General features: G+C 35.3%; 1 protein-coding gene across 2 annotated transcripts in view; it reads left to right on the forward strand.

Moving 5' to 3' along the window:
* Positions 1–13281, forward strand: part of ADGRA3 (adhesion G protein-coupled receptor A3) — a 97065-nt gene that overhangs the window by 39964 nt on the left and 43820 nt on the right. For both annotated transcript variants that reach the window (XM_039838080.1, XM_039838081.1), the window contains exons 5-8: positions 4561–4632; positions 6929–7089; positions 8976–9189; positions 12613–12777. In XM_039838080.1, coding sequence (XP_039694014.1) covers positions 4561–4632; positions 6929–7089; positions 8976–9189; positions 12613–12777 — 612 coding nt within the window. The remainder of the gene's footprint in view (positions 1–4560; positions 4633–6928; positions 7090–8975; positions 9190–12612; positions 12778–13281) is intronic.

Below are 13281 nucleotides of genomic sequence, written 5' to 3' on the forward strand. Positions count from 1 at the left end.
CTCTTCTTGAGAGTTTCGTATTTTTAGTTTAGAGAACTGCATAAGAAGTGGCAAAATGAGGCATCATGAAGAAAACCATTTGTTATATTTTTACTTAGCTGTGACGTAAGCGATGAAAAAGAGTCTGGAGTTTACTGTTTTGTTGATTTTAATTCTAGAAAGCTTTGACCTGGGGATCTGACCCATTAGCAAATGTTCTCTAGGCCAAAGAGGATGGGAGCTTATGTAGGATAGTTTACTGGTTTCTTATGGTTTTTTTTGATTCTTGCCTCACAAGCTAAAATTTTTGGAAGTTTTAGAGCTTAGGTCATTTTTTTTTTTTTAAATCAATTATCTGATATCTGTTGTGAGAATTGACAAGATTGTGGAACACAATAGGCATTTATCCAAGTGAATCATTAAACCATAGAAATGACACTACCAAACTTGTTACTTTGAGATTTGGTTGAGATGACTCTGTAGCCCGTGTAATAAATTACCGTGGCTCTTTTAAATGCAGCAATCTACGTCATTTACAGAAACATACCTGACTCATAACCTTTAAATACAGTCCTAAAACATTTTGGTAACTGAGGTAGCTTCTTAACACTCAAGAATTGGGGTAGACAAAATGGGTGAAGGTGGTCAAAAGGTACAAAATTCCAGTTAATGGGTAAGTAAGTCCTGGGGTTGTAATGCACAACACGGTGACTGTAGTTAAAATACTGTCTTACATATTTGAGAGTTGCTCAGTGAGTTGATCTTAAAAGCTTTCACAGGAAAAAAAATTGTAATATTTGTAAAATATTATTAAAAATGGGTGGTGATGGATGTCAAATAAACTCGTGAAAATCATTTCGTAGCATATACATCTATCAAATCATTTTGTACATCTAAAACTCAGAACAATGTCATATGTCAATTATATCTTAATTTAGAAAAAATTTTAAAGAACTAATTCTTTAGCAGGGGGAGAAAACGATAAGCAAAACTACCACCACAACCCCCTTCCAAAAACAACATTGGTGAATGCACTGCAGCCCATTTGCTCATAGTAACTTCAGTCGCCCTACTGTTATAGACTGAGAAGGTTTGGACATGCGTTTTGAACAGGCTGCTACAGTTGCCAGGTTTCCGGGCTCTCTGAGCCAGGCTGTATGCTGGTTGTGACGGCTGGTAATGATTTGTATTTTTGATGTGGAGACTATACCATTTTCTCAGTCTAACAAGTAGAAAAGAGAATCTGATAAGTAATGGAGCATGTAGTACATTTCTCAGATTAGGAATCAGCGTTCCCTTTTACTGCCTCCTACTCAAAAGAATAAGTATACAAAAGAAGGGGATCAAGAGTGGAACACTGTGCTGTTTCCTCTGCTGCCTCTTCAGCTGAGCTCTCTGGGTCACCCTGGAATGTGGGATCTCAGACTGACTGAGCCTCCCTGGCCCAGGTTGCTGGAATTGGGGCCCCAGGGCCTGTTGAAACCTTGGCCGACAGCCTGTAGTGTTCTCACCCAGATTCCTCATCATTAAAACAAGTGTTGGCTTTGGAGGTTTAGCTTAAAAATTCAAAGGTAACTTCGTTAAAACGTGTCAGAGGCTTCAGCGAACATGGGTGTCTGTGTGTGTTGAGGGATGGATCTCTGCCTCTGTCGATGAAGTCTGGGGAGGAATTACCCTGGAGAAGTGAGGCCAAACCTGAGAGCGCCCCACCCATCCCACTTTCACACTGGAAATACTGGGCAGACCCAAGATCTGGGGGACCCATAGCAGACTTTTGCGACGTCTCTGCCCTTCTCTTGGGAAGGTTATTGACAGAGAAATTGTCAGGAGATCAACAAACTGAAAGCTTTCCTATTTTTCCCTTTGTAATGGATTTTGATCAATTTAAAACCTATATTTTTTCTCTAAGAATTATACCTTTAATATTTTTCTATCAGAAATAATTGATGAGGGATAGTTATAAGAACTTTATACAATTAAAAATTTACCCATGTCATCAAGTAGTAAAACCATGTGGAGATGTGAAGGAAAAGTTAAATCTCTCTTCATCACTCAGACATGACACCTTGAGGTAGCTGTACTAACGATTTGGTGTATATATTTTCAGATTTTCTATCACCCCCACAAATACATAGGTATACATATGGGACTTTAAAATATCACTATATTAAGCAATTTACATTTTAGAAAAATTACCGACATATCATGAATATTCTTTGAGTACGTGTTGATTTAGTTCATGCTTGTTACCAGCTACACAATATTTCAGGTCTGAAGCGTTAGAATTCAGTCATTAGTTCCTCTGTTACAAGAGATGCCATTCGATTGCATTTTCCCCTCTTTTTACAAATCTGCCCATGTAAACACCCCTGTAGATACACAGATGATGTACCACACACATTTAACTTACAGGAATTCAAATATATCTGTTTAACAAAAAGTAAGTAAATAAAGAAAATTTAAGCCAGAGAGAAAGAAACAACTAAAGGGCGGGAGTAGGAGTGGGTACATGATTCACCTGCCACTCCATTTAGTGAGCTTATTAGGACAGGGGAGCAGTGACTTTGCTGTATCTGTTGTCATTCTCCGTTTTCTCTCTTTTTTTCTTTCTTTCTTTTTTTTTTTTATAAGCATCTCAGAGCTGGATTCTAGTGTTTTAAAATATGAGTATGTTTTTATGGCCCCTGAACTGAAGCCAGTTACTTAGTTTGGTGTTCTGCCAAATAGCGGTCTGTCTCAACCCTGGAGGAAAAATGGATTTGTGTTGGGATTTACTGGGAGGATGGAATGTCTGCCTCCAATGTGATGCTTTCCACCGTGGTTTCTTAGAATAACCTAACAAGACCTAATAATTAGAATAAAATACCTAATAATTAGAATGCAATGCTTCCTGTAAGATGCAATTATTTTGTTTATACTTTGTAGGATAAGTTTTTATTTGTAGGATAAGTTTTTATTTCCACATTATGGAATCTTTCAACATCTTAAAAAAAAAAACAAAACAGATAATTGTATGAGGAATCTCCCTGCACTCATCACCGAGTTTCAACACCTAGCATCTGAAAGCCAATTTCGTTTTAGTTGCATCTTCCATTTCATCTTCTTACCTACGTTATCTTAAACAAATCCCAGTAATCATATAATTTCACATAGGATAGCTTCATAAAAGTGTGGTTTTTCATTTTGATGGCGTCTAAGTTACTTTCTCGAAATGTTATCATGATTTACGCTCCCATTGGCAGTACCTTTTTCAAAATCCACATTTGGTATCCATTCTGATAGGCAGAGAAAGGAAAAGGCATCTGTTTTACTGTTCTTTTAATTTACAGATATTCTTTTTTGTTTTTAAGTTCCTAGGGAATTCTGTAAAGATCAGAATTATTTTATCCTGTCTTTTTATATACCAAAAGACACATGTAAAAACCAATCCTGTGATGTTCTGATTGAAGTTCGTTATGCATTAATTGTCATTTGTGTGGTATTAAGTCTTCACCTCCAGAAATTCATTGCTGCAGGTGTCATGGGAACAGCCGATTTCTCCCAGACCAGTTCTCTTCCCTCTCCCCACTGGGGAATCCATCTACCTTATTGTCACTTTCTCCCACACTTGAAGCATTCACCTCCGAGGCCTCCTGACAGGTCTTTAGACCTCTTCCTTGAGAACTCTAGATCCAAATTATATCTATCCTTGATACCAGAGCAGGCACAGAACTGACTGAGCTTGTGGTGGGTGGGTCATACTGCCTGCCACTCTCCCGGAGCCTGAAGTCCCATTTGAATGGTAGAAGCCTCCCGCAGGTGAGTTCCACATCCTGAACAGTCAGCCACCACCACTGAGAACCTATTATATACCTCAACATGTTACTGGCTGCCAGAGGTTCCCCAAAAAGTAAGAAACACAGGTCCCTCCTTTGCCGGAGCTCATAGTCATGGAAGAAATACTTCTCTCAAATCACTATGGGTATAACAGACTCTTCAAATTGTAGCATAGGGTGTTCTAGATTTTAATTCATAGAAAACTCTGCAAGGGTTTAGGCAGGTATTTTTAAAGCCGTTTGATACAAAGGAAACAGAGAGAAAAGACCAACACCGAATTATATTCCATATCTTTTCATTTGAAACCCTGGACTCATTCAACTTTGCTGATGTTTCTCGCTCAGTTCTGTGGGTTGCTGCTGCTGGTCATTCGGAGTCATCCCTTTCCTTCTATTTTTTTTTTTGCCTTAAATGATACTGTGTGAATACGTGAAGAGTAATTCTTGTTGCAATGAGAGCATGACTAAAGATCTAGTTCTGTAAGGTAACTTTCAAGTTCATCTGATATTTGATAGAAAAGTCCTTATCCAGAAGTAATAATTTTTAAATAATCTTGTTTACTGCTTTATATAAGGTTAAGAACTGTTTTCTTCTTCAGCCTTAGAGAAATGTTTACTACTTGTTCCCTCTCTATAAGATCTGAAACAACTTTTATAAATTCTTTATAATATTTAATGATTATAGAACACTTCAGGAAATATGAAGTAGTATAAAATGATACATAATTGTTAGCATTTTTAAATGTGAAATTTCCTTTTTTTCCAGAAACCTTTCAGGGAATTTGTTTTCTTCATTATCTCAAGGAACTTTTGATTACCTTGGATCATTACGGTCTTTGTAAGTAAGAATTTTTTCTCCTGTTTTGATAAATATATCTTAGTTTTTGAAAATTAAAAATTAATGAATTAAGAGACTTCATGGGGAAAATCTTGTGATTTTGCAGAAATTAGAATCTTTCTTGAGAGCTTGCATTCACATTGACAAGAATACCGTAAACCTTAATACAGTATGTTTCAGACAGAGACAGCCATTTTCTCCCTAGAATACTATCAGTTTATATTTCGAGTAAATAAATTGGTAATTCTTTCTCTTCGACCTTGTTTTCAAATTAGGAAACATTTTGTTATTTGTCTAATTAAATCTCTGAAGTGTAAAATATCCCTTCCCCTGAAGAATATGTACTTAAGAATTTTTTATACTTTCAGAATTTTACATTCTGTAACCCCTTCTCCAAACTGAATTCACAACTTCTTACATTTCTAGGAATGTTTGTGCCAAATGCCTGCTTTATGAAGTCAGCGTAAGATCATATTAACAGTTTTCTGTAGCTTTAGAATTGCCTGATTCCCCGCCCCCGAAGACAGTTTTGTTAATTGCAAGATCACATAGGAGTTACTTCTGAAAGCAACTGTATTTCCAGATAAACCTTCTCATATTTCAAACTATAAATTATACCAATTTCTATTGGCATTATTTAAATGTGCTGTTTTTCACATTTTTATTGTGTGTAATTCACGGGATCGAGCTACTTTTTCCAAGGAAAATTATCTTCCCTCGCAGATTCCTTCATTTTGTGGGGACTTCCTCCTCCTCTCTTTCCTGTATCTGTTCCTTCCCTTTTTCTTCCTGCCTCGCATCTCCTTTTTTAACCCTCTCATTTAAGTCTCATTTAGCAGTTTCACTGGGGTGTAGCTTTAGGTTGGGCATTCATCGAGCTCCTCACCATCGCGGCAGACACACGTGTGTGTACTTCCATAGTCACCCCGGATCAAGCTCGATCGGGTCTCTTTTGTCGTGCCACTGCTGTTCTTCTCCAGGAGGCTGCTTTTTAGCGAAAACGTCTCCCTTTGGCACAGTCAGTGGATTCAAGTCAGCCATTGCCATGAAATTTGGGAACCAAAAAGACTGCAAGGAATAATCTGGGTTCTGAGACCCTTGGTAGCAGGGATGTGGAAAGTATTTTTATCCAAAACGTGGGAGAAATTGCCAGTGTTTTTAGCTGGTAGTGCTAGAAACTGACCAGAAGGTGGTGCTTAAAAATTAGAAGTCACTTTGATCATCCTTGTTATTATTTTTAAAATTACTTTCTCTTTGCTCTATTTCATCCCATCTTCCCCCATGAGAGGAAGCCCATGCAAATACACAGTCAGTCTGTGTTAGAAGCAAACATGGTTATATTTGCTCTTTGCACTTTGTTGATTTATTTGCATAGAACACGTTGCATTCTATTTTAGTTACACTTTCATTTTGTTCCCTCTGTTATGTAATGTCCTCCAGGTTGGCGGGCCACAGTGTCTGCACTTATTCTTATTAGCTGGACTTAGTGAAACGTGTGGCTCATGAATAGCCAGCGCTTTGTAAAACAAGTATTCAAGAAATTATTGTGCTTATAGTCAAGCTATGTATGTCCTCTTTGTTTCTTATACCCAAGTGCCAAATTATAAACTTTCTTACCACGTATAAAGGTAATTCTTTATTTTCTTCGGTATCAAGTATTTCTTTAATATCAGGTCTTCTATTGTTGATTGGTTGTATCTGTATTCTTTAAGTCTGTAAATAACTGGTCTTACTTGGCACACAGCAGAAAGTGTCAGAAAGGTTCCACCCTTGAGGAATATACGCTCTAGTCAGCAGAGAATATAATTATGTGAAACAGTCATATGTCACTTTATGTTGCCAAAATTGACAGGAGAGTTTGTAGGCGTTTAAGCCAAGAACATGGCTGGCAAAATTGAGGAAGGCTTCAAGATCTGGTATTAGTGCCACATGCCTTAAAATGAGTGGGTAAAAGTTTGATAGACGGAAAGGATGGGGCTTTGGGATTCCAGAACCCTGGGATTGAAGAGCTTGTTACATAGATGAGGGATAGTGGTTAGATTTTGTTTGCATAGCGGCTTTGGTTGAAAGCAGAGTCAGTCCCAGGATCAGTGGGGACCATGCTGGAGTCAGACATTACAGGTAACGTCATTGGGAAGGAGGAGACCATAACCAGCCGACAGTGTATGGATATGCCACGAGCCTGGTAAGGGTGGGAAGCAGCATGTTGACCATCCAAAGCGTAAGCCAATATAAAGCAAAAGTGCTGTTTAACTTCATTCACCGTAATCTCTAATTTGTATTTTGTACTCTACAGAGAATTTCAGACTGAGTATCTTTTGTGTGACTGTAACATACTGTGGATGCATCGCTGGGTAAAGGAGAGAAACGTCACAGTACGGGACACGCGGTGTGTTTACCCCAAGTCTCTGCAGGCCCAGCCGGTCACAGGTGTGAAGCAGGAGTTGTTGACATGCGGTAAGAGAGAAAAGCTGAGAAAGCATTTGCCGTATTTTACTTGCCACTGTGTTTTTCTTGACAGACTGTAAAATTCCCTTTACACTTTGACGTGACTGATTACAACCATTAATCTTCATAGATTTGATAATATTTAGTTTATACCAACAGTTAAGTCAGCTGGATAAAAAAAAAAATTTTTTTTTGATTGATATTTAAGGTTCTTAGGTTGTGACTGTCTTTACGGAAACCAACATCAGAAACTAGTGTAGATCTTCAGATTTTCTATCAGCTGGCAAATTGGGAATTGATTGATAGTAATAAAATCCCAGATGCAATCCTATTTGTTGATGGGAGTGTGAATTGATACAGCCTTTTTGAAATATAGTTTGGCAATATGTATCAGTGTACTTAAAAATTGGTACAATTTGATCTAGTAATTTCTACATGTGGGGGTTTATTTTTAGGAAATGATCGGCTATATATGTAAATCTTCAGATGTAGTATATAAGCATACCTGAAATTCTCAAAAATAGAGCATTAGTTAATTATTTGTGATACATGCATTCATAGTATACAGCTATTGAAAAAAATCATGATTTTGAAAGCTATCAGAAGACTCAAGGGAAATAATACATTTGCCATGTGCTAAATGAAAAAAGAAAACAAAAACAAAGTTTTTAAAATGTTAGGAGATTCCACTTTGGTCTTCGTGTTTGGAAATAAACAATCCTATCATTTTTTTCCTTTTCTCTTTATAATCATTTTCGTTGTTGGTGTTTCACAAGTAAAATAGGTTCATTGGATAAAAATTAAGATTTATGAAAGAAATAATGAATACATACATCTAATCATGATGTACACTTTAAATATTTTACAGCTTTGTTAATTATACTTAAAGCTGAAAAAAACCTAAAAAAAAAAAGCCCATGTTACATTATCATCACTCAAAGGTAGCTCATATCAAAGATACCTTGGTGTATTATGCATCTTTTTTTCTGTGTTTTGAGTAAAATATATTCTCATACTATTTAATGACCTTTTTTAACTTGAGATAATGTAAATTTATTTTCTCATTCTATTAAAAAAATGCATACCAATCCATTATATAGATGTAGTCAGAACTTCATAACTTTCTTATTACTACACATTTAAGTTGTTAATAATTTCTCACTCCATAAACAGTGCAAGGATTAATTTCCTTCTATACCTCTTTGCATATGTGCCGACATCTTTTAGGATAAACTACTACTAAAAGTAGAATTGTTATGTTAGACAATGGACTAAATATTTTAAAGGCTTTTAATGAGCCTATGATATTTGCATAATTTTTGCATATATGTTCAAAATTTATTTTTCTGACTGGAAGGAAATATATCAGCTTTTTAAAAGTGATTATAATATATGGGATCACGAAAGGTTTTTTTCTCTTTTTCTTAAACATTCTAAATTTTCTGCAACGAGAATGCATTACTTTTATAACGAGAAACCAGTGGTTTAATCAAAAGTAACACAGTTTCTAAAATATATTTTTTAATTGTGTATATATCAGTATTCACCCATCACCAGTTCCATTCTCCAAGTTTAGGTATCATTTTTACAGTTTGTTCTTTTAGTATTGCTTCTGTGATAATCTGATGGTCTTGTGATACCACCGAGAAGGAATAACTCTAAATGTCAGAACTGATTATGAAATAGTTTAATTTAAATTTGCTAATTTTGTTTTCATCTGGGATCCACTTATCTCAGTAGCAGCCATATTTGGTGCTAGCATTTAAATGCTGGTTACTGAGGAATATTTGCTTTTGCATTTCTAAAGTTTTAATTAGAATTTCCATAACTTTTAATTTTGAAGTATGAATGTATTGTTGTATTTGTTTACTGTGTCTTTGTTTTACCGTCTCTAGATCCTCCCCTTGAGTTACCATCTTTCTACATGACTCCTTCTCATCGTCAAGTTGTGTTTGAAGGTGATAGCCTTCCCTTCCAGTGCATGGCTTCATATATTGATCAGGACATGCAAGTGTTATGGTATCAGGATGGGCGAATAGTTGAAACTGATGAATCACAAGGTATCTTTGTTGAAAAGAATATGATTCACAACTGCTCATTGATTGCAAGGTAAAACTTTTTTGAATAAGGAATTGTGACTAGATTTTATCATTAGAGAATTGTAATGTTCTAATCTGAGTCAATATTTTATCTTCTTGCATTTGAAAATGCAAACATATGTGTTTCCTTTTCCTATTTGTTACTCACCTTGTAAAATTAAAGAGCTATCTTTTCTATCCAGTTTTGCGGTGAAAAAAAAGCATAGGATAAGAAGAAAACACTGTTAAAAAGTTGAAGACCTTTTGTTTAAAGTTTTAGAGGGAAAAATAGAAACTCTTAGTGACAGATTTAATTTCTAACCAGTTCCTGCTGCTAAGCTCAAATTTTCAATTTTAAGAATGACCCAGGATCTGGCCTAGTTAGTACTTGAATGGGAGACCACCTAGAAAGACCAGGTGCTATAGGTGTGTTTAAAAAAAAAAAAGAATTACCTAATTTTCACTGCCTTATGCTTAATGCTACATTCTAAGGGTCTTTCTCTACCCTACTAGTATAAAAGAATATATTATCTGTTCTATTAACCCCATTATTGGTGCCAGCACCAAAATAGTTAATGCACATGAACTTTATAAAGTGCAAACAAACAAACAAAAAACCCACAGTAAAAATATATATGTTATCACTCACCATATATTTTCTTCAGTAAAATCTTAATTTGTAGGCATTGGATCTTTTCTTATGTCTCTGTGTGTCTCTCTTTCTTCTCCTTACCAGTTCCTTAAACACAAAACTTGGCTTGAATTTTTAAGAGTAGATCTGTAGTTCCCAAACTACAGGTAATATCAATACTGTATGCACAGTCCAGAGTTAAAGTATCACAGCAGATTCACAGAAGTGACATGAAAAGATTATCAAGATACTAAAGGTTCTCTGAGTTGAGAATTATGTCTGGGAATTTGGGGATAGAATGTCCTATTTTATAATTTGTTTCTCTACTGAGATTTTCTCTGTTTTTTAGAAGCATATTTTCATTTATGTCTTATAACATATTTATAGTAGATGCTTTTAACTTCTTACCAGCTAATTCTAACAACTGGGTCATCTTGGGACCATCATTGATTGTTTTTCATTTGACTATTTTAAAATATATATATATATTTCTAGTAATGTCAGATTTTGTTCTGGAGATTGTAAGTGATTCACTGGTGATAATTTCACAAGTATATACATATGTTAAAACTCATCAAATTGTGCATTTTAATCAGTAATTGTATGAATAGATAATTGACAAATGATATGACAGTGTAACTTTAAAAATACGCAAAACCCTTTTCTGATGAGTTTCGATTAATTTAGAACCCTTAAGTTTTTTTGACTAGAAAGTAACTAGATTAACTTTACAAATTTATGTTCTTCAAGTCATACTTTAAATTCTTTATAGCAGTAGAAAAAAAATCTAAGGATAGCAGACTTGCCTGATATTTTTGTTGGTAGGGACACTTGACTAAAGTAAAAATATTTCATATGAAGACTAAGAATCATTTACCCAGAGTTAGCCTCTGAATAACAAAGAAGTTGTAAAAAAAAGAAATATGGTTATTGATTTGGTACCTGAGATACCTGTCGATTCTTCCTTAGTCTCCTCATGTCATTGATCCTTTATGCGTAAGAATCAGTTTCTAGTTTTCCTCAAAGATGCAGTTGAAGCCGCCTCTGTTTTCTTAAGTGTCGAAATATGTTGCTTTGAGGATTCCTGAAAATTTTATTCCAATCATTGGTTTTAGACATCGAAGATACTGCTAAAAGTTATCTAAAAAAAAAAAATTTTGTGAAATGTCTTTAGAAAAATAGCTCACGTCAGCATGCTGACATGCCCTGGGCCACTGCAGTGAGTTTACAGTGGTACTGTGGTATTTTGAGTAAGGAAGCATGGTGATACTGGACATTTGTCAGACACCACACAGCTTCTAGCTCCAGGCACTTAGGACATCAGCATTAGATCCTGCTGCATTCCTTTCGCTGGTGTTCTACTTTGGGATGTAGGATTTTGGGTGAATACTGTGGTTCAAAGCAAGTACTGTGTGAAAATCATTATGGAACAAAAAATAATCAAAAATCATTGATGCTTGATTACTTTTGGAGTGTTTAACAGGTATACACAACCCAATAGGAAGTAGTTATGGTTATTTTAGAATAAAATATTTTATCAAATTGTTATTAATAATGTGTTATTTTTTTCAAATAACTACTAAATTATTAGGAAAGATACACAGTTTGGGGATTTAATTCAGTAATCGCAACCTCAATAGATATTTCCTTTGGGCTAGGCATACCATGAAGAAGTCATCTAGTCAGTGAAGTCATCTAGTCATTTCTTGTGAACCAAGAAAGTTTAGGAAACCTCTGAATTAGAGAATAATTTTCACTGCCAAGATATTTTTTATACACTTATTCCTAGTTCAGTAGAGTCATAAAGTAGAATGTTTGATACACTTTCTTGGTTATTTAAATTTAATGTCAAACCCTATTGTCTAACATCATCTTAGAGTATATTGGTTTATTTACCAACTTTGGAAAGATGATAAATATTATCACTGATTCAGAATAAACAGTGCCTCAAAGTTTTTATTAGAACATTTGTTGTTGTGTAGCCATTCATGATTTAGGAGACTGAAAAAAAATGTATATAACTTCAAGACATTTTATAAGTTACTTAAAATGGTACTTTATGTCTAATTATCATTTGTATCTACTCGAAAGCAAAGCATAATGGGTCCTGTGGAGGTGTGGGGGGTAAATGTTAATTTGAAGGTTCTGGCACTTTTTAATTAATAGGTTTTATATTAGAGAATTACGACTTCATCTTGCAAATTAAACTTACTGACAGCTATTTAGACATATACCTGTTTTATAAATTGAAGTATACCTTTACAGGGAAACTTCTTTTGTTAAACCATTGATTGGTAACCTACTAAATCTTTTTTAGAGATGTAATGAGTTATTTCATGTATAACCCTTCTTCCACAAAATATTTTACCTTAAATATCTTCTTAATTATACATGTCATAATATTAATATGTTTTGCTTGAATATTTTCCTTAGAATCAGTGAAAAGGTAGATGTAGTTTGGACGTTTCCCATTAGTTTTGCTGAAGAATGTGCCACGATGTTTCTGCCTTTGCACTTGCTGCCCCGCCTCCCAGCTCTCCTTTATTCTGGAAGAAGTCTCAGGCATCGTGTCCCATTGCACCTTAGTCACGCTTCCATCGTAGCTCTTGCCATAGTATTTTAAGTCTCCCTGTACCTGCTTGTCTTGACTGGTCACTGAATTACCTAAATGGAAGGGTCATTTCTTAAATTTGTTTCTGTCTAGCAAGTGCTTGGCCCACAATGTGCCTTCAGACGTATTTGCTAAATGAATGACAGAAGCCCATGTTTTTCCCTTTTTGCCTAACCTTATTTTCTCTCTCTTTAAAATCTTTCTTCATGCAGTGCCCTAACCATTTCTAATATTCAGGCTGGATCGACTGGAAATTGGGGCTGTCATGTCCAGACCAAACGCGGGAACAATACAAGAACTGTCGATATTGTCGTGTTAGAAAGCTCTGCACAGTACTGTCCTCCTGAGAGGGTGGTGAACAATAAAGGGGACTTCAGGTCAGTGACATGGAAAGGGCTGGAAACGTCGACTGCCCCACATCCCTTCTTATTCTCAAAGGCACATTATTGGTCTCCTGTCCTCAGTAACAGTATTGGAGAAATGAATATGTCTTCAGATATACATACCTGTATATCTTCTTAAATATCTAAGGATGACCCATTAGAGCAGTGATTTCAGAATCATTTACAGAGATTTAAAAAAAAAAATAGGTGCCTGGACTTTATCTCCAGTCCATTGATTTAAGAGTCTCGGAAGGTAGATCCAGAAATGTTCATTTTTTAAACACAGCAGTTTTGTTGAAAAAGTTAAGAACCACTACTTTAGGAAACATTTTGGAAATTTTACTAAAATAATGCAAAATTTAGACAGGCTTATGGTATTTTCTGTTTTTTTTCAGTGGCTCTTTTATGGGTGAACTTTGGAAGGTTTTGTATTGCTAAATCGCTTTAACCGTTAGCAGTTAAGTAGACATGAAAATTAGGAGAAACATTTATTGAATT

The sequence above is a fragment of the Pteropus medius genome, unplaced genomic scaffold (assembly GCF_902729225.1).
Source record: "Pteropus medius unplaced genomic scaffold, Ma_sr-lr_union100, whole genome shotgun sequence".
NCBI classification, from domain to species: Eukaryota; Metazoa; Chordata; class Mammalia; order Chiroptera; family Pteropodidae; genus Pteropus; species Pteropus medius.